An 18,732-nucleotide genomic window follows, 5' to 3' on the forward strand; every position below is an offset into this window, starting at 1 on the left:
GTGCCAACGTGCATCACGACTTCTGGCTGCACACCCTCTCCCTTAAGGATTCTGAAGACACGGTCCGAGACGTCTCAGACCCTGGCACCCGGGAGGCAAAAAACCATCCGAGAATCTCGCCCATGCCCACAGAATCGCCTGTCCGTCCCTCTAACTAGAGAGTCTCCTATAACTAGTGCTCTCCTCCTCTCCCCCTTTCCCTTCTGAGTCTCAGAGCCAGACCTCACGCTACAGACCCGGTCACTGCAGCTTACCCCTGCTAGGCTGTCCCCCCCACCAGTATCCAAAGCGGTATACCTATGGTTTAGGTGAATGACTACAGGAGATCCCTGCACTGCCTGTTTCCTCCCCTTCCCACCTCTAACTGTTACCCAGCTACCTCTGTTCTCTGGCGTAACTATGTCCCTGTAGCTTCTATCTATCACCTTCTCAGCCTCTCGAATAATCCTCAGTTCATCCAACTCCAGTTCCAGTTCCCTAACTCGTTCTGTGAGGAGCAGAATCTGACTGCATTTCCTGCAGATGAAGTCGGCAGGAGTATCGGTGGTCACCCCTACCTCAAACATCCGGCAGGAGGAACATTCCACTGCCTGCGCTGCCATTACTCTACACTTCGTCTCCAAAGCAAGAACACTGAGTAGCTTACCTGTGAACTTTAAAGTTAGGTTAGAGGAGGAGGATGGGAGGGAGCTCAAGGGCTGCCCAATTTGGAAAAGAAGCATCCAAGCATCTCCAACAAGTCCAAGTGGAGGCCAAGTTTAAACAGGGAAGGAACATGTGGAAACTCAAGCTGGCCACCCATCGAACCATTTGCACAAACACCACATGCTCCATCTTTGGCAGTGTGTGTGCATTCAGAATTGGTCTGTTTAATCAGTCACCTCAGGACCCACAACACTGAAGTGGAAGAAAATCATCCACGGAATTTGGGGACTATCTAATAAGGAGACATAATGTCTCGTTGTTTCCCTGAGGCTGGCGCATGTTAAAATGTCTTGTACTTTGCATTTAGTGTTTAACATTGAGGGAAAGAAGAAAGGCAGGATTTTGGTTAAATTTCCACTGTGAGGCAAAAAGCATAGGGTGGAAGTGAGATAAAAATCATGCCATACAAACAGGAACTTGCAGTGCTATGTCTATCTCTGGTTAAGGAACAGATAAATGCACAATTATGAAGTTCCCATTTATGTTGCTCAATTTCAACCTAAAACCATGGCTTTCCCCTTTTTCAAGTGCTGTATATATTCAGAATTTTCTGTTCTTACTTCAATTTTCTGGTATTTCTGATTTTTTTTTGTTTCCTCTCTATTGAGGTAGTTCCAAATATTGAGAGATCATGTCACCATCCACAATTACTTTCAACCATGACTGTCACTTCAAAGTCTGAACAGTATGGGGTCAAGCCCCATTCCAGAAATTCAGTGAGGTACTGCCTGAGTACAACACTGTTGGAGATACTCTCTTTCAGATAACACCACAAGCCATTACCCTATCTGCCTGTTCAGGTGGATATTAAAGATCCCATTTTAAAAAATGCAGTGGACTTTCCTAGTGCACTATCCAAACATGTACGCCTGTAACCAAATGCAGGTTGACAAGTTGTTGAAAGAGTTTTCTGTGTGAAATCTATCTGCTGTGTTTGTTCGTATCACAACTTGCAGTGTTTTACACAAACACTCAATTTGCTGTGAATCACTTTGGCATGTTCTTATTGATAGGAAAAATCCATCTTAATGCAAGTTCTGTTCTCTGTTACAGAAGGAGATTCTGAATCAGGTTTTGCGATACATTGCATTTCTTAACAGGCACATCAGCAATACCAAAAGCTTGTTGAAGGATCATTATGTGGTCATAGATGAAAGAGGTGAGTGTATGATATCTTCCAATGCCTTTACAAGTTTCCCAGAGATCATCTGAATTATCTCTGGTGATCTTTGAATTCCTAGCTTAGTGGACTAAATGGTCCTTTTCTTGTTGAGGACTTCTTTGTATTTTGGACTAACACAGTCACAACGTGGGCAGCAACAGGAAGTCCAGAACCTTTGAGAGTTTAGACAGCAAATCAGAGATTGTCTGTTTTTTCTTTACGCCTGGGTTATAGATAAGGCAAACATTACTAGATCTAGTTGCCCTTTGAAAAAGTGGTCACATGCTTTTTTCCTGATCCACTGCTTGAGAGATCTGCAAGGTTTTAATCCCAGTATGAAAATCTTAATCCCAATGAGAAAAAGTTCAGGTTTGGATCTGGGCTGTCCCATCTAATAGAGCAACAAAAAGTCATCAATCAATAGTGGGTGGCACGATGGCTCTGGGTTCGATTCCAGCCTTGAGCAACTCTCTGTGTGGAGTTTGTACATTCTCCCCGTGTCTGTGTGGGTTTCCTCTGAGTGCTCTGGTTTTGTCCCATAGTCCAAAAATGTGCAGATTAGGGTGAATTGGCCATGCTAAATTACCCCGTCGTGTGTAGGGTTCCAGGGATGGGCCTGGGTGTCACACTCTTCAGAGGGTCAGTGTGGACTCAATAGGCTGAATGGCCTGCTTCCGCACTGTAGAGATTCTACGATTCTATGACCTGGAGTCAGCTCAAAGATCAAAATACTGCACTAACTCCTGCTTTGCTATTCTTATCACCAATTCTTTCAAATGCAATTGAATGTCATATGCTCGAGTAAATCTGCTGGTTGGATAAGCTTTGAAAGACCATGCAACCTGAATTTTCCTACCTTTTTGGCAACATCTTGATAAGTCCTTCTATGACCTTGCTCCTTCCCCTTCTCTGGAGCATCCTCCAGTCCCAGAATTGTTTTCCTCCTCCATAATCCCCCTTCTGTTAGATTCCTATTGCCCAAAATTGGTGGGCTCAGCTTTAAACTGTCTAATGTACTAAAGTTGGAATTCTCGCCCTAAACCTCCACATCTCTCTCTCTCTCTGTTCAAAGAATGCTTCTCAAAACCTGCCTCCTTGACCAAGCTTTTTGAACCTAATACTCTTCATGTGCCTCCGTGTCAAAATTTATTTAATAACACTCTTGGAAAAGGCCTTGGGCATTTTGCTCCATTAATAAAGGTGATATTTAAATAGTTATTGCGCAATATATCTTCAACCAGTGAAGCAGACAGCCGGCAATTTTTTCTTTCCCAGAATATTGCTTAAATGGAGAGGAGTCTACAAGCCCAGAGGAAGCTACACAGAGTAACACAGAGGAGATAAGTCCTTTCTCCACACCTCCAAGCATCAAGAAAATGAGGTTGAGGAACATATGTCACAAGCCAAGGAAAAAGAAGTGGATGGAAAAAACAGGTACAATATTCTAGGCTACACCTCATCAGTTTTCCTTTTAGTATTTCTCAAGGTGAGGAGTGTCAATCAAGCAAAACTTTTCCTCTCCTGTCAGCTATGTAAACATTACCTGCTGAGCTGATGCATTAGTCATTCATGAACATTTCCAATTTAGTCACCAGTCTCAGCATCAAGCACTCCCAAAGAGTACAGCGCAGAACACAGACTAATACTCCATCCACATTGACCCCCATCTAAAACATCCAGACTGAATAGAGAAAAGGTATCTTGCCACGTGGTTGCATCAGCACTCCATGGGCAGGAATAGCATGGGTTAGATACAAACTAATGCTTCATGTGCACTGTCCCATCTAAAAGACGCAGGAAACCACACATTGGAAACAGCGTAAGGCTTTGGCAATTCTAGCATTTAATATACCCAGCCCAGGTATAGTGTAATGCTAACTCTACATTGCACCAGCCTCAGTACAGTACACCAACAAGGCAACCTCTATTTTCTCACAGTGTTGCCTTGTGGTTTGCTTTTATCCAATTCAGAGTTGTGTTAGTAGATTTTTAAAGTTGAGAATGCCCCTAATTCCTTCCGTGTTGGCAGTTTGCAGCTGGGTTGGGCCAACTCGTGAAGCTTTTAAAAGTGGCAGGCAAGACCATATAACAGGATTCTCAACCCACTGTTCCCTTTTCTGACAGTTTCATCAGTGCAAAGAAAGGATGTGGTTAGCCAGCCTGCATGCCTTCCTGGCGTCATTGCAGAGGGAAGTTCAAATTCTCTGCAATTTCATAGAATCCCTACAGTGTAGAAACAGGCCGTCGAGTCCACACCAACCCTCCAAAGAGCATCCCCCCTACCCCATCCCTGCAACCCTGCATTCACCAAGGCTAACCTGCACACCCCTGGATACTATGGACTATTCAGCATGGCCAATCCACCCGAACTTGCACACCTTTGGGAAGAACCCGGAGGACACACACAGGCACGAGGAGAATCTGCAAACTTCACACAGACTATCCAAGGGTGGAATTGAACCTGGGGGCCTGGCACTGTGTCGTAGCAGTGCTAACTAGTGTGCCACCCCAATGTTGCTGAAGTAGTTTGGTTCACAGCCAGAGGAGTCATAAACAATACAGTCCCCATTCTCGTGTGATCAACCAAGTGAGGCAGTCAGCATGCTATTGAGATACCTCTGTAATCAGAAACAGCTATCTGTATTTCAAGGTGGTCTCATGAATGTTTAGCTGAACTTCAAGAGTGACGAATGCACTCCGCTCAGCATGTAATGTTTACATGGTTTACAGGGGAGTTAGAACTTTGTTTGATTGGCACTGCCATTACCTTGTAATACATATTTTTTTTTGATATGGCTTGTGTGGATAATCAGGCCAAAACTTAAGAGAAGTGAAGTGGAGAAGAGCTGCCTCACAGCGCCAGGGACCCGGGTTCGATTCCAGCCTCGGGTGACTGTGTGGAGTTTGCACATTTTCCCCGTGTCTGCGTGGGTTTCCTCCGGGTGCTCCAGTTTCTTCACACAATCCAAAGATGTGCCGGTCAGGTGAATTGGCCATGGTAAATTGCCCATAGTGTTAGGTGCATTAGTCAGAGGGAAATGGGTCTGGGTGGGTTACCCTTCGGAGGGTCAGTGTGGACTGGTTGGGCAGAAGGGCCTGTTTCCACACTGTAGGGAATCTAATCTAATCTAATCTAATCTAGTGCTATTGGTTTGATGTGATTGGTTGACACTTTTAATCGGTTGTAGTAGTTTTTGTCAAAACAATTTTCCTTCTGTTGTTAGTTTGAGTCATCTCAAAATACTTAGCAATGGCTTGTTGGTTGTGTATATACATAGGAAGAGTCGAAAGTGTGGTGCTGGAAAAGCACAGCAGGTCAGGCAGCATCCGAGGAGCAGGAAAATCGACGTTAAGAGCTTTTGCTCCTCTGATGCTGCCTGTCCTGCTGTGCTTTTCCAACACCACATTCTTGACTCAAATCTCCAGCATCTGCAGTCCTCACTTTTGCCTATATACAGAGGAACCTTGATTATCCGAAGGACACGGGCAGGCAATATTTCGTTCAGTTAGTTGAATTCCGGATAATCAAATGCCGGATAACATAGTTTAGCCGAGCATCAGGACCTTGCGATCTTGCCAGATAATCTGATATTTGGATAATTAAATGCTGGATAATCGAGGTTCCTCTGTAGTGGGTTCTCGGAGAGTGGATGTGGAGAATGCCTTGGGGCAATGGAAGGGGTATAGTATATATACAAGGATTGAAGATTTGAGGATACATAAAGGGAGAATGGGAGATAAGGAAAGGAATGGAGGGTACATGAGGGTTAATGAAGAGGAATGGGGAGCACAGTGAGTGTTTGGAGAGTGAAAGGTTGAGGGCCTGACAGTCATGGTTACAACTGAGTCACTGTCCCAGTAAATGGGGAAAGACCTTTAGCCTGTCAGCCTCATCATCAATTCACCTCTGCTGCTATGTACAAGAGGCAGCAGTTCTGATTCCATGAAACAAAAATATGGCAGGCACAGGCCCCTTTTATGGAGACAGATTTGTGGGAGTTTGCTGACTCCCACTTCCTTATTACTTCACAAAAATCTGCCCCCTAGTTTCTAACTGTAGCAATTGTTACTCCACTCATTGGAGTTTAGAAGAATGAGAGGTGATCTCATTGAAACATATAGGAATCTTAAGGGGCTTGACAGGATAAATACAGAGAGGATGTTTCCCCTCAGGGGAGAATCTAGGACTAGAGGGGTATAGGCTCAGAATAAAAGAGTGTTAATTCAAGATTGAAAAGCATAAGAATTTCTTCTCTCAGAGAATTATGAGTCTTTGGAAATCCTTGCTACAGAGAGCTGTGGAAGCAGAGTATTTGTGTCTGTTTAGATAGACAGATTGTTGAGCAGTCAGGGAATCAGGGTTATGGGGAAAATGCAGGAACATGAACATGAGGAATAATCTGGCCATCCTTGATCCTATGTTTTGAGGGACTGAATGGCCTACTCCTATTTCCTCAGGTCTTATTATTTTAGTGTTCTTGTCACATTGTCTTGAGAAAGTAATTAAAGTTCAAAGGAATGAAATGTAAATCTGACTGAGGTTTAGTCATAATAATAATGCCCACCACGTAATAATTCTCAATAAATTCACAAATTTACATTCAAAAATTATCAACTTCTCCAAAATGATGATGTCTATTTCAGAAAAAAAAAGCAGAGTTAAAGTTTCGGGTCCAATGATCTGAGTAGGGATCACTGAACTTGAAATGTTAACTCTGATTTTTCTTCACAGATGCTGCCAGACCTGCTGAGCTTTCACAGCAACTTCTGTTTTTGGTCCTGAGTTACAACATCCGCAGCTCTTTTGGTTTTTATTGACAATTTCAGAGACTTATTGAAATGATTCGCGTGTTGAAGATACTGAATATTTTTCTTCTGTGGTACATGCAGAAGTGTACATACATTTATAGATGTATAGTTATGTGTATTGAAATATTCTTGCACACTTGTTGATTATGGTGTTCAGCCATGGGTTTAGAATTAATATGCAGGATTATTCAGGAACATTCAAGGAGAGATCCACTGTTAGGCATCCACGCACCCTTGATTGAATAAGTCAGAGAAGAATAAAAGTTTGCAATTTATAAAGTAATGGTATGATTTTGCGCATTTTCTCTCTAACTGCAGAACGGAGACAAGGGCTGAAATCACGCCGCTGCCTCTACAATGAACCGACACTTGCCGATAATTACATGCGAGGAGAAGGCCAGCGGGAGGTTAGGATGATGTGGCAAGGATCATCTGTGGATACCTCGTCTTCCAGCTCCTCTTCACAGGATAACACTGCTATACCCCAAGGCCGTACTGTGTTCCTTACCTTGTTGGAGCTTGCAGAATCCAGAGGCCTTGAAGAAACCAGAGGCCTTGCAGGATCCAGAGGCCTTGCAGGATCCAGCCTCAGAAACACAGGTGACTATTTAAAAGAGATTTCACCTTCACTGGAAGAAAGTTTAGTCAATGCGTAGAGTGACATGGAGCCAAGGTCAGCATTGGGATTAGCAGCAAGCGCCCACAATTCGGTACTATCAGTAGGTAGCAGGTATTCAGTTATGTGCAAACGTATTTAATTAATGGGTGTGTGTGTGTGTGTTGACTGACCACACGAGGGATCCCACCTCACCTTCACCTATCATGGCTATGTCAACAGGTGACAGAAACATTACCCACACAGACCCCAACTTAGGATCGAGAGCTTCCAGCTCTGCTGTTTGAGTTGTCAACTTGAGATGCTAGAGGTTGTCCCAGCTTGGAGTCAGGTCTCCAATCGTAACTCTGATGTTGGGGTGAATTACTCAGTCATCACTATGCAAACCAGGAATGTTGTTACCATGTACAGCTGGGAAAAGACCAATAGATCCATTAAGCTTAGTCTTTATCATCATTCTAAGTTTGTGAGAAGATTTGTAGCTCGGGTGCTCGTTGCTGTGATTCTGTTCTTTATCATCATGGTCGCCCAGTTGTAAGAAGGATATTATTAAGCTGGAAAAGATTCAGAAGAGATTTACCAGGTTATTGATGGATATGTAGGAGAAAGTGAGGACTGCAGATGTTGGAGATCAGAGCTGAAAAATGTGTTGCTGGAAAAGCGCAGCAGGTCAGGCAGCAACGTGCTCCTTGGATGCTGCCTGACCTCCTGCGCTTTTCCAGCAACACATTTTTCAGCTATTGCTGGATATGGAAGGTTTGACTTATAAAGAAGGGCTGGATAGTCTGGGACGTTTTTCACTGAAAGAGTAGGAGGTTGAGAAGTGACTTTAAAGAGGGTTATAGAAAGAGTTGATGGTAGTTTTTGTCTTTTCCCTAGGATGGGGGGAGTGGGGGGGGGGGGGTTTCCAGACTACGGGTCACATTCTTAAGGTGAGAGGAGAGAAATTTCAAACAGTCATAAGGGGCAAACTTTTCACACAGAGGGCAATTCATGTGTGGAATGAACTTCTAGGGGAAGTGGTATATGTAGGGACAGTTACAATATTTAAAAGACATCTGGATAAATACATGAATAGGAAAGGTTTGGAGGGATATGTGCCAGGAGCAAGCAGGTGGGACTAGTTTAGTTTGCGATTATAGTCAGCATGGACTGTGTGGACTAAAGATGTCTCTTTCCTGCTGTATGATTCTATAATTAACTCCTGCTTGTAGTTAACAATCTGAGATAGTTAGGAATCATTTATCTCTTTGTGCTTACAACAAATGCACAGCAACTGCACGGGGCCACAACTCGCTTCAAGGATCAATCGAAGGTGCCTAACACTCTGCTTCTGTAGTACATATAAAAACACGCATTACCATGTTTATTTAAGCTATGCTGCACACTTGCTGATTAGGATGTTCTATTAGGGATGGAAAATAAATTCCATCCTTGTCATTCATTTTGTAATGTTAAATAGGGTTCGGGTTCTTATTCTCTAGAAAAGACAAGGCTGATAAGGATTGTTAAAATAATCAAAGGGATTTCACATAAGGGTATAAGACACAGGCACTATTTGGGACTTTTGTAGTGTAGTGGTGGTGTCCCTAGTTCTGAGCTAGGAGGCCAGGGTTCTGGTCCTACCTGCTTTAAAGGTGTGTCAAAACTTATTTGAACAGGTTAATTAAAAACATCTGTTAAGCAGCAGGAGCAGGTCACTTGACCATACCCTTTGATTCCTTTAGCCCGAAGAACTATATCTAACTCCTTCATGAAAACATTGATTTTTAGCCTCATCTGCTGTTTGTGGCTGAGAATTCTTCAGGTTCACCACTTTCTGGATGAAGATACATCTCCCCATCTCAGTCCTAAGTGGCCTACCCTGTAACCTTGGATGTGACCCCTGAAGGGTTACACCCAAAACAATGACTTCTCCACCTCCTGATGCAGCCTGGCTTGCTGTGTTCTTCCAGCCTCCTGCCTGTCCCTCCTGACGCTGCATGCCTTGCTGTGTTCTCCTATCCTCCTGCCTGTCCCTCCTGATGCTTCCTGGCTTGCTGTGTTCCTCCAGCCTCCTGCCTGTCCCTCCTGATGCTGCCTGGCTTGCTGTGTTCTTCCAGCCTCCTGCCTGTCCCTCCTGACGCTGCCTGCCTTGCTGTGTTCCCCCAGCCTCCTGCCTGTCCCTCCTGATACTGCCTGCCTTGCTGTGTTCTTCCAGCCTCCTGCCTGTCCCTCCTGATGCTGCCTGCCTTGCTGTGTTCCCCCAGCCTCCTGCCTGTCCCTCCTGACGCTGCCTGCCTTGCTGTGTTCTCCCAGCCTCCTGCCTGTCTACTCTTTTCATCAGAAACATCCTTCCTACTTTTACCCTGTTGAGTCCTGTCAGAATTTTATGGGATTAAATGAGATTTCCCCCCCTCCCCCATTATTCTAAACTCCAGTGAATATTGTCCTCATCAATAATGTGGGAGGAAGGAGATCTCTGAGTTCAGTATTCTATGTAATTCTCTGTAATTAGTTCTGTGCCCCTATGAATTAAGCTCTGACTCCCTGCCTTAACCTAACTATGCAAACCAAATCTAATCTTTCTATCATTTTAAAAGGCCTCAGTCAAATCTTCTTGCATCCTATTTATTGCAGCCATGATGTGGAGATGCTGGTTGTGGACTGGGGTGGACAAAATCAGAAGTCAGACGACACCAGGTCAGAGTCAGGTTCATTTAAAATCACAAGCTTTCAGAGCGCTACTGCTTTGTCAGATGAAGTCAGCCTCTTGAAGGAGCTTGTGATTTTAAATAAACCTGTTGGACTATAACCTAGTGTTGTGTGATTTCTGATTTTGTACTTATCATAGAGTGCCACCTTTCTGAACCTAATAACCTGAATATTGATAAAGAAAGAAAGGAGTTGGGGCCGAGATGAAAGGGATTTTTCAATCCCTTCTACAAAACACTACAGGACATATGTTTAACCCTGAGATTTTCTACTCTACTGAATTGCTTGACCTATGTCCTGCTGTTGGACGAAGCAAGTTTGCCAGCTGCATTGCAAAAGAGAAAGTCAATAACAGATTCAACATTGGTCAGATTGAGCTTGGGAGTCAGTCTTGCTGGGAACTGGTCCACAGAAGCAAGGGAACCTAAAAAGATGCAAAACTAGTATAGGCGTACCCTGAGTTATGTATCTGACTTATGAACACGAGCCCATTCAGGTGTATTATAATATTCATTTTAAAGTTCCAACATGTTTCTTTATACTTACAAATGGCTATTTTATGTTGTTCTACATTCTGTTACAACTGTGAACATACTCGAAAACGGAGCCCATTTACAACCCAGGGCTAGCTGTACTATTTCATGGTAGCCTTCAGTAAGTTGACAATGCAATCTTCCTCGATTCTCCATTAAAACTTCAGGTTAGATGGTAAAAGGTTAAGTCTTAAAGTTAGTGTATCAGGCCAATAGTTTTGCACCTGGCTAGTTCCCATTGTTCTCCATCAGATATTCTGTGGTATTGGATAATTACTCACCCGATAAAGAGGAGGAAGAGTGACCAGTGTTGAGCCATTCTGGGTCAATGTCACATACTCAGCGGCTGTGCCTACAGCCTGTGTGTATATATCTCCTCACAGATCAGGCAGTCAACAAAGAGAGAAACTTCCAACAGAAGAAACACTTCTATCAAATTAAAATAAACGAAGGACGTGTGGAATTGATTTTAATACAATGTTGGCTCTCTGGGTATCCATAACTATTGATAAACGTCTCCTTGTAAATGTCCTTTCTCCATTATTTACATTTTAACTGTGGCATGGTGGCCAGCACTACTCCCTGATGGCACCAGGTTCACGAGTTTGATTCCACCCTCTGTCTCTGTGGAGTTTGCACATTCTCCCTGTCTCTGCGTGGGTTTCCACCGGATGCTCCATTAGTGGATTAAGCTGTGCTAAATTACCCGTAGTGTCCAGGGATGTGCAGGTTAGGTGGGTTAGCCATGGAAATTGCAGGGTTACAGGGATAGGATAGCAGGGATGCTCTTCAGAGAGTTGGCTTGGACTCGATGGGCCAAATGGCCTGCTTCTACGCTGTAGGGATTCTATGATTCTATGACGTTACAATGGCAACCAAGTGTCAGCTTGGCTCAGTTAGCAGCATTCTCACCTCTGAATCAGAAAGCTAGAATGAAGGCCTGCTTCAGGGCTGGAATGCATAAGTGAACCTTTAGGCATAGTTTGTGGAATCAGCGTTGCTTTGTCAGAAATGCCATATTTTGGTGTTGAGTCATAATGCCTGGGCTCCAGCGTCTGATTCATTCGTTCAGCTGGACTTTAATGATCCCATAGGCTGTATTTGAAGAGCAAGGCAAGTGTCCATAACTAACAGCAGTGCCAGCAAAATTGGCCTTTCATCTCAATGGTGATTGTGTGAATTGCAGTAATAGTCACAACAGCTCGTTAAGTGAAATTGTTGGGCTTTGGGTATTAATTTAAGTTTCACCACAGAGAAATATGAGACAAGCACTGACCCGCAGTGCTCCCCTGAAAACGAGGAGAGAAAGACAAATTGCAGTCATGAGTCCAGCGTCTATGATGCCTCAGTCAGCTCTTCATATATCAGGTAACGAAGATAATCTTTTGATATTAATGTGTCTTTTTATTTTAATTCTCTCTTCCAGTCTTGGAGGTACTGATTGACTTGGAACATCTCAGTAGACAACATTACTCTCTTGTACTGCTAAATGATCATCCATCACCCTATCTTTGCTGAACTCCTTTGGCTGTTTAAATTCTCACTGAAGTCTCTATATGGCCTCACTTTATCCTGGCTCTGTAAACTCCTTCAGCCATACAAATCTCCAAGATCTCTGCCTTCCTTAAATTCTGGCCATCTGCACTTACTCCATTTTCAGCACTGCACCCTTGGTAGATGCTCCATCAGTTGCTTCCATTAGTTCTGGAATTTCCTTCCTGGACCTCACTGTGGCTAATTCATTATTTTTCTTAAACTCTGACCAAGCTTTTGAACTCTTTCCTAACGTCTCATTATGACACTCAGTGTTAAATTGTGTTTGATAACATATCCACAAAATGTCTCAGTGTGTTTTACTACATTAAAGGAGCTTTAGTAAATGTAAACTTTTGTTTTTCTAATGATTGCCCACAAGCAAGGGGCAAGTTAGAGGCTGTTGGTTATTGTGCTTTCCCACTCATTCACAGTATGAAAGACCAGACGCTGGTTCACTACCTCTCCTCTCACGACGAGGATGATGATGTCGACCGGAGTCCCTGGCTTCCACAGGAAACCCCTCAAGGTGTAACATTTTCTTTCTTCATGATTTCTGTGATCTGTTTAATTAAAAAAAACTGAGGGACACTGATTTTCTGAGCAGGCTGGAAAGCACAACAGTCCTGAGAAATGAATTTGTCAGAGACTAGATCTTTTGTCAGTTTTGGATTAATGAACAATTCTGGTATCCCTGCTGTAAGAAGGATGTTATGAAACTTGATGTGGAGGTGCCGGTGTTGGACTGGGGTGGACGGAGTTTAAAAAATCATACAACGTCAGGTTATAGTCCAACAGGTTTATTTGCTAACTGATGAAGGAGCAGTGCTCCGAAAGCTTGTACTGTACATCCAGAAAAACCTGTTGGACTATAACCTGGTGTCATGTGATTTTTAATGTTGTGAAACTTGAAAGGCTTCAGAAAAGATTTACAAGCATGTTGCCAGGATTTAAGGGTTGAGCTATAGGGAGAGGCTGATTGGGTAGGGGCTGTTTTCCCTTGAGTGTCGGAGGCTGAGGGATAACCTTACAGAAGTTTATAAAATCATGAGGGACCTGGATAGGGACAATAGCTAAGGTCTTTTCCCCAGGGTAGGAGTCCAAAACAAGAGGGCATATGTTTAAGGTGAGAGGGAAAAGATATAAAGGGACCTAAGGGGCAACTTTTCACACAGAGGGTGGTGCGTCTATGGAATGAGCTGCCAGAGGAAGTGTTAGAGGCAATACAATTAAAAGGCATCTGGATGGGTATATGAATAGGAAGCTTTTCGAGGAATATGGGCCAAATGCTGGTAATTGGGACTAGATTAATTGAAGATATCTGGTCGGCATGGACGAGTTGGACTGAAGGATCTGTTTCCATGTAGTGCAGCTGTATGACTCTAGATCATTGTTAGTCTGGATAAATAATAAACTAGGATAATAATGGAATTTGTACGTTTGTTTTGAATGTCATACTACATTCAGTATTCTTACAATACCAGGCCAAGGTGAAACCTCATTCTCATAATTGGCTGTGAACCCCGTAGGAACTCCTAGCATTCTGTTACAGAGCAGACATGTGGAAGCAGGTAACCCAGTTGAATTAAGGCCATAAGAAATAGGAAAAGGAACCACCATTCAATCGGACCATGGCTGATTCAACATTCTTCACATTCATTTTCTTGCCTTTTCCCTGTAACCCTTGATTCCCTTCGCACTTAGAGTTATACAGTGTAGTCTTAGTATATTCCTAAAAATTATAAAAGAAAAGGGATCTTCCCATCTTCCATAGAGTGCAGAGAAGGTTGCTTGCAACCTTTGAGAAAGGGTTACACAGACCTGATTGTTTCAGCAGGGCCCTAATGGGATTACAAGATGAGATTTTGGTGTTGGGAGATCCAAGGCTACAATGCTTGGAGCTCAGATTGATTTCTGTCAGCCATGCGGCCCCCTTGAATCCTCATGTATATATCTGTAAATGGGTGTGGCTGACTGGAACTGGTCTCTGAGAGATGATCACTACGGCAAAAAAAGCCTTTGAAAAGGCAGACGTTCAATTTGTTTGTAGAAACCCTGCTCTTACATTAACTCGTGTTTCCCCCTGCACCTGGTCAAAAACACCTCACTTGATCAGCAGTTCCCAGAATCCCCAAATGTGTGGTCTCAGGAAGCGAGATGGAGACCAACTAGGAAAAAAATTTCAGCAGCATTCTCTGACAGCCAAGAGAAAAGGGACTGTAGGGAAGGCCTTGATAATTATTATAATGTAAATGATAAGGTGACTCTGACTTTGAAATTAGCAGTTCAGTTGACCAAAGGTCAGAAATGTTTCCACAGTATTTTGGTGTACAATAAGGTAAATTTTGTAATGATTATGTGGGATTTTTAGAAATTATTGCAAGCGTTTTGAGGATTAAGTTCCATCATTTTGTCCATTTCTTCTTAGGGCCTGCGCAGCCATGCTTTATTGCTGCTTGCTTGCTCACTGGATGTAAAATGACCCTGTAGCATTCCTTCATTAGGAACAGAAGGTTGTCATTGCCACTTCCCTCTTGACCAACACCAACAACAAAAAAGATTAACATCTCACTTGTTGTTGCTGGAGTCATGCTGTGTGCAAAGTCATGCTGTGTGCAAATATGTTGCCATTTTTACTTACATAATCACATGAGCACACTATAAAGATTAAGTGTGATGCTCCTTGAACTATCATGCTTGAACAAAACAACTGTTTCCCTGAAAACTGTGTTCTTTAATATGCAAAGGAAAGTTTTTTTAAATTCACTAAAGGGCTAATGGCTAGTTTCCCCTGGAGAAGGTGATGGTGAGCTGCCTTCTTGAACCACTGCAATTCAATTGCTGCTCGCAGTGCTGTTAGGGAGAAAGTTCCACAATTTTGACATTTAAGGAATGACATTATCATCATTTCATAGTAATAGAAGTATGAGTAGGCCTTGTGGCCTATCGAGCCTGCTCCACCATTCATTAGGATCATGGTTGTTCTATCCATCATCTCAGCTCCTCCTATCTGCATTATGCCCATAGCCCTTAATTATATTTCCAAGTCAGGAGAGGAACTTTATTTAAACTCATTCACAGGATGTGGATGTCACTGGCCAGGCCAGAATGTATTGCCCTTTTCTAATTGCCCCATAGGGCAGTTGAGAGTCAACCACATCACTGTGGATCTGGAGTCACGTGTAGGCCAGACCAGGTGAGGGTGGCAGATTTCCTAAAAGGCATTAGTGAACTATTTGGCTTTTTTGACAATTGGCCACCTCTATTTTCATGGTCAGCTCTAGCTCTTAATCCCAGATTTATTCCCCATGGCGGGATATGAACCCTGGTCACCAGAATACTACCTGGGTCACTGGATTGAGAGTCTAATGATAACACTACCAGGCTATAATCTTCCCTTACAGGTGCTTATATCCCCTTTCTAGTAAAGAAGAGAAAATGACACGTACTTTCAATGTCATACTTTATTTCTCTTATTTCTATTATTGGATAGCCAGCCAATACAATTCCCTGAATAGTGGCTCATTTGAATTGGAACTATACAAATGTGAAGGTTCTGTGCTGTGACCCGTAAGGTGATCTCAGCAATGGTACACATTGAGTGCCACAATTGTCCTCTGAACCTTTATGCTGATGAATCAAACAAAAATGTCTTATTGTTACCTTTCCTGACAGTTAGCCAGTCTATTTGCTGCACAACTGGACTCAACTGTATTTCCATCGTTCATAGCTGAATATCTTATCGCCAGGCTCTGGTTTCAGCTATGCAAATACACCATTTGACTGAGTTATCAGAGGTGACTGCATGTGGAAGTGTAAACCAGCGAGAGTCAGCAGCACGAGGAGATCAAAAAGATTCTCATATTTCTACAGCGCCCTTCACAACCTCAGGACATTACAATCTTCATGTTTTACAACCAACAAAGTATTTTTAAACAGTATTCATAGGAAATGTTGCAGCCCACTTGCATGCACCAAGACCTCACAAACAGTCACGAATCCATTTTTATGACTGTCGATTCAGGGATAAATATTGACCAAGGCACCAGGGAAAGTTGCCGTGCTCTTCTGAAATAATGCTGTGAGACCTTTGCGATCTACTCGAGAGGCAGAACAGTTTAATGTTTTACCCAAAGGCTGGCACCTCTGACAATGTAGCATTCCCTCAATGCTGCACTAGGAAAGTCAGCCTCGAATTTGTGCTCTAATGTTTGGAGTGGGCCTTCAGTCTATGGCCTCGATATTTGAATGTAAGAATGCTGCTTGCAGCTCATGCGAGTCGAAGAGGGGAATAAAATTAAGGCACAAAATGGATTAATTCCCAAAGATGCATAGGACAAAGATGGAACAGTACAGCACTGGAACGGGTTCTTCAGCCCATGATGTTGTGCCGAACATGACGCTAAATTAAACAAATCTCTTCTGCCTGCCCTTGACAGTTGAAATCTTTCTTTGTGGTATTAGCAATAAGGCTGTGGATTGGTTTAGCAAAAAGGAAAATTTGCTGAAAAACACACAGCAAATAATTAAGAACTGAAGGACAAACCAGGGAACCGTAGACCGGTGAGCCTGACGTCATTGATGGACAAGTTGTTGGAGGGAATCCTGAGGGACAGGATGTACATGTATTTGGAAAGGCAAGGACTGATTAGGGATAGTCAACATGGCTTTGTGCGTGGGAAATCATGTCTCACAAACTTGATTGAGCTTTTGAAGAAGTAACAAAGAGGATTGATGAGGGCAGAGTGGTAGACGTGATCTATATGGACTTCAGTAAGGTGTTTGACAAGGTTCCCCTTGGGACACTGGTTAGCAAGATTAGACCTCATGGAACACAGGGAGAACTAGCCATTTGGATACAGAACTGGCTCAAAGGTAGAAGACAGAGGATGGTGGTGAAGGGTTGTTTTTCAGACTGCAGGCCTGTGACCAGTGGAGTGCCACAAGGATTGGTGCTGGGTCCACTACTTTTCGTCATTTATATAAATGATTTAGATGTGAACATAAATGTATAATTAGTAAGTTTTCAGATGACACCAATATTGGAGGTGTAGTGGACAGCGAAGAAGGTTACCTCAGATTGCAACAGGATCTTGACCAGATGGGCCAATGAGCTGAAGAGTGGCAGAAGGAGTTTAATTCAGATAAATGTGAGGTGCTGCATTATGGGAAAGCATATCTTAGCAGGACTTATACACTTAATGGTAAGGTCCTAGGGAGTGTGGCTGAACAAAGAAACTTTGGAGTGCAGGTTCATAGCTCCTTGAAAGTAGAGTCGCAGGTAGATAGGATAATGAAGAAGGTGTTTGGTATGCTTTCCTTTATTGGTCAGAGTATTGAGTACAGGAGTTGGGAGATCATGTTGCAGCTGAATAGGACATTGTTAGGCCACTGTTGGAATATTGTGTGCAGTTCTGGTCTCCTTCCTAATGGAAAGATGTTGTGAAACTTGAAAGGGTTCAGAAACGATTTACAAGGATGTTGCCAGGGTTGGAGGATTTGAGCTATAGATGGAGGTTGAATACGCTGGGGCTGTTTTCCCTGGAGCATCAGAGGTTGAGGGTGACCTTATAGAGGCTTATAAAATCATGAGGGGCATGGATAGGGTAAATAGACAAAGTCTTTCCCCCTGTGGTGAGGGAGTCCAGAACTAGAGGGCATAGGTTTAGGGTGAGAGGGGAAAGATAAAAAAGAGACTTAAGGGGCAACTTTTTCACGCAGAGGTTGGTGCATGTATGGAATGAGCTGCCAGAAGAAGTGTTGGAGGCTGGTATAATTGCAACATTTAAAAGGTATCTGGATGGGTATATGAATAGGAAGGGTTTAGAGGGATATGGGCTGGGTGCTGGCAAGTGGGACTAGATTAGGTTAGAATATCTGGTCGGCATGGATGAGTTGGACTGAAGGGTCTGTTTCCGTGCTGTACATCTCTATGACTCTATGACCCTATAACTCTAGGTGAAGAAATATGTTATTTCATGTTGACACTCATCAGAACAGCATTTGATAGTTTCATACATTTTGAAGGTTTGCACCAAGGCTGAAATAGTACAGAAGATCATTTGCGAATATCATGCCAAATAATTTCACCCCAATCGAGATTTGTTAGCAGACTCTGATCGGCATAATTCTTTCCCAAGGGGGAGCTGCGATTCATTCTCCTGTCAGTGACTCTCTGGCTACATCGGGGCCACAGGCAACCCTGGGTTTGAGCCCTTCTCTCTTCTCATCTCCAGGGCGACATATTCAACTTCTGCAGGACAGAAAGGAAAACCTAACTCAAGGTAAAGAGATTGTGCTAGTACTGTTTGTCAAGCCCTTCAAAACTTTGGCTATTTTGCAGTGCTAAACCCCACTCATGCCTTGATAAGCACATAAGCTCGACTAAGACATCTCCTCTCAGAATAAAAATTTTTAGAGTCATAGTCATAGAGATGGACAGCATGGAAACAGACCCTTCGTCTGGACTCCCTGACTCCAGGGAAAAGACTTTGCCTATTGACCCTATCCATGCCCCTCATAATTTTATAAACCTCTATAAGGTCACCCCTCAGCCTCCAACGCTCCAGGGAAAACAGCCCCAGCCTATTCAGCCTCTCCCTATAGCTCAAATCCTCCAACTCTGGCAACATCCTTGTAAATCTTTGCATTTAAAAAATAAATTGGGATTTCTTATAATA

General features: G+C 43.2%; 1 protein-coding gene across 3 annotated transcripts in view; it reads left to right on the forward strand.

Annotated features, from left to right (window-relative positions):
* LOC122542798 (meiosis initiator protein-like) overlaps positions 1-18,732 on the forward strand; it is a 65,750-nt gene that overhangs the window by 34,234 nt on the left and 12,784 nt on the right. For all 3 annotated transcript variants that reach the window (XM_043680849.1, XM_043680851.1, XM_043680850.1), the window contains exons 6-11: positions 1,759-1,864; positions 3,143-3,301; positions 6,995-7,276; positions 11,773-11,887; positions 12,487-12,581; positions 18,193-18,336. In XM_043680849.1, coding sequence (XP_043536784.1) covers positions 1,759-1,864; positions 3,143-3,301; positions 6,995-7,276; positions 11,773-11,887; positions 12,487-12,581; positions 18,193-18,336 — 901 coding nt within the window. The remainder of the gene's footprint in view (positions 1-1,758; positions 1,865-3,142; positions 3,302-6,994; positions 7,277-11,772; positions 11,888-12,486; positions 12,582-18,192; positions 18,337-18,732) is intronic.

The sequence above is a fragment of the Chiloscyllium plagiosum genome, chromosome 41 (genome assembly GCF_004010195.1).
Source record: "Chiloscyllium plagiosum isolate BGI_BamShark_2017 chromosome 41, ASM401019v2, whole genome shotgun sequence".
Taxonomy (NCBI): Eukaryota; Metazoa; Chordata; class Chondrichthyes; order Orectolobiformes; family Hemiscylliidae; genus Chiloscyllium; species Chiloscyllium plagiosum.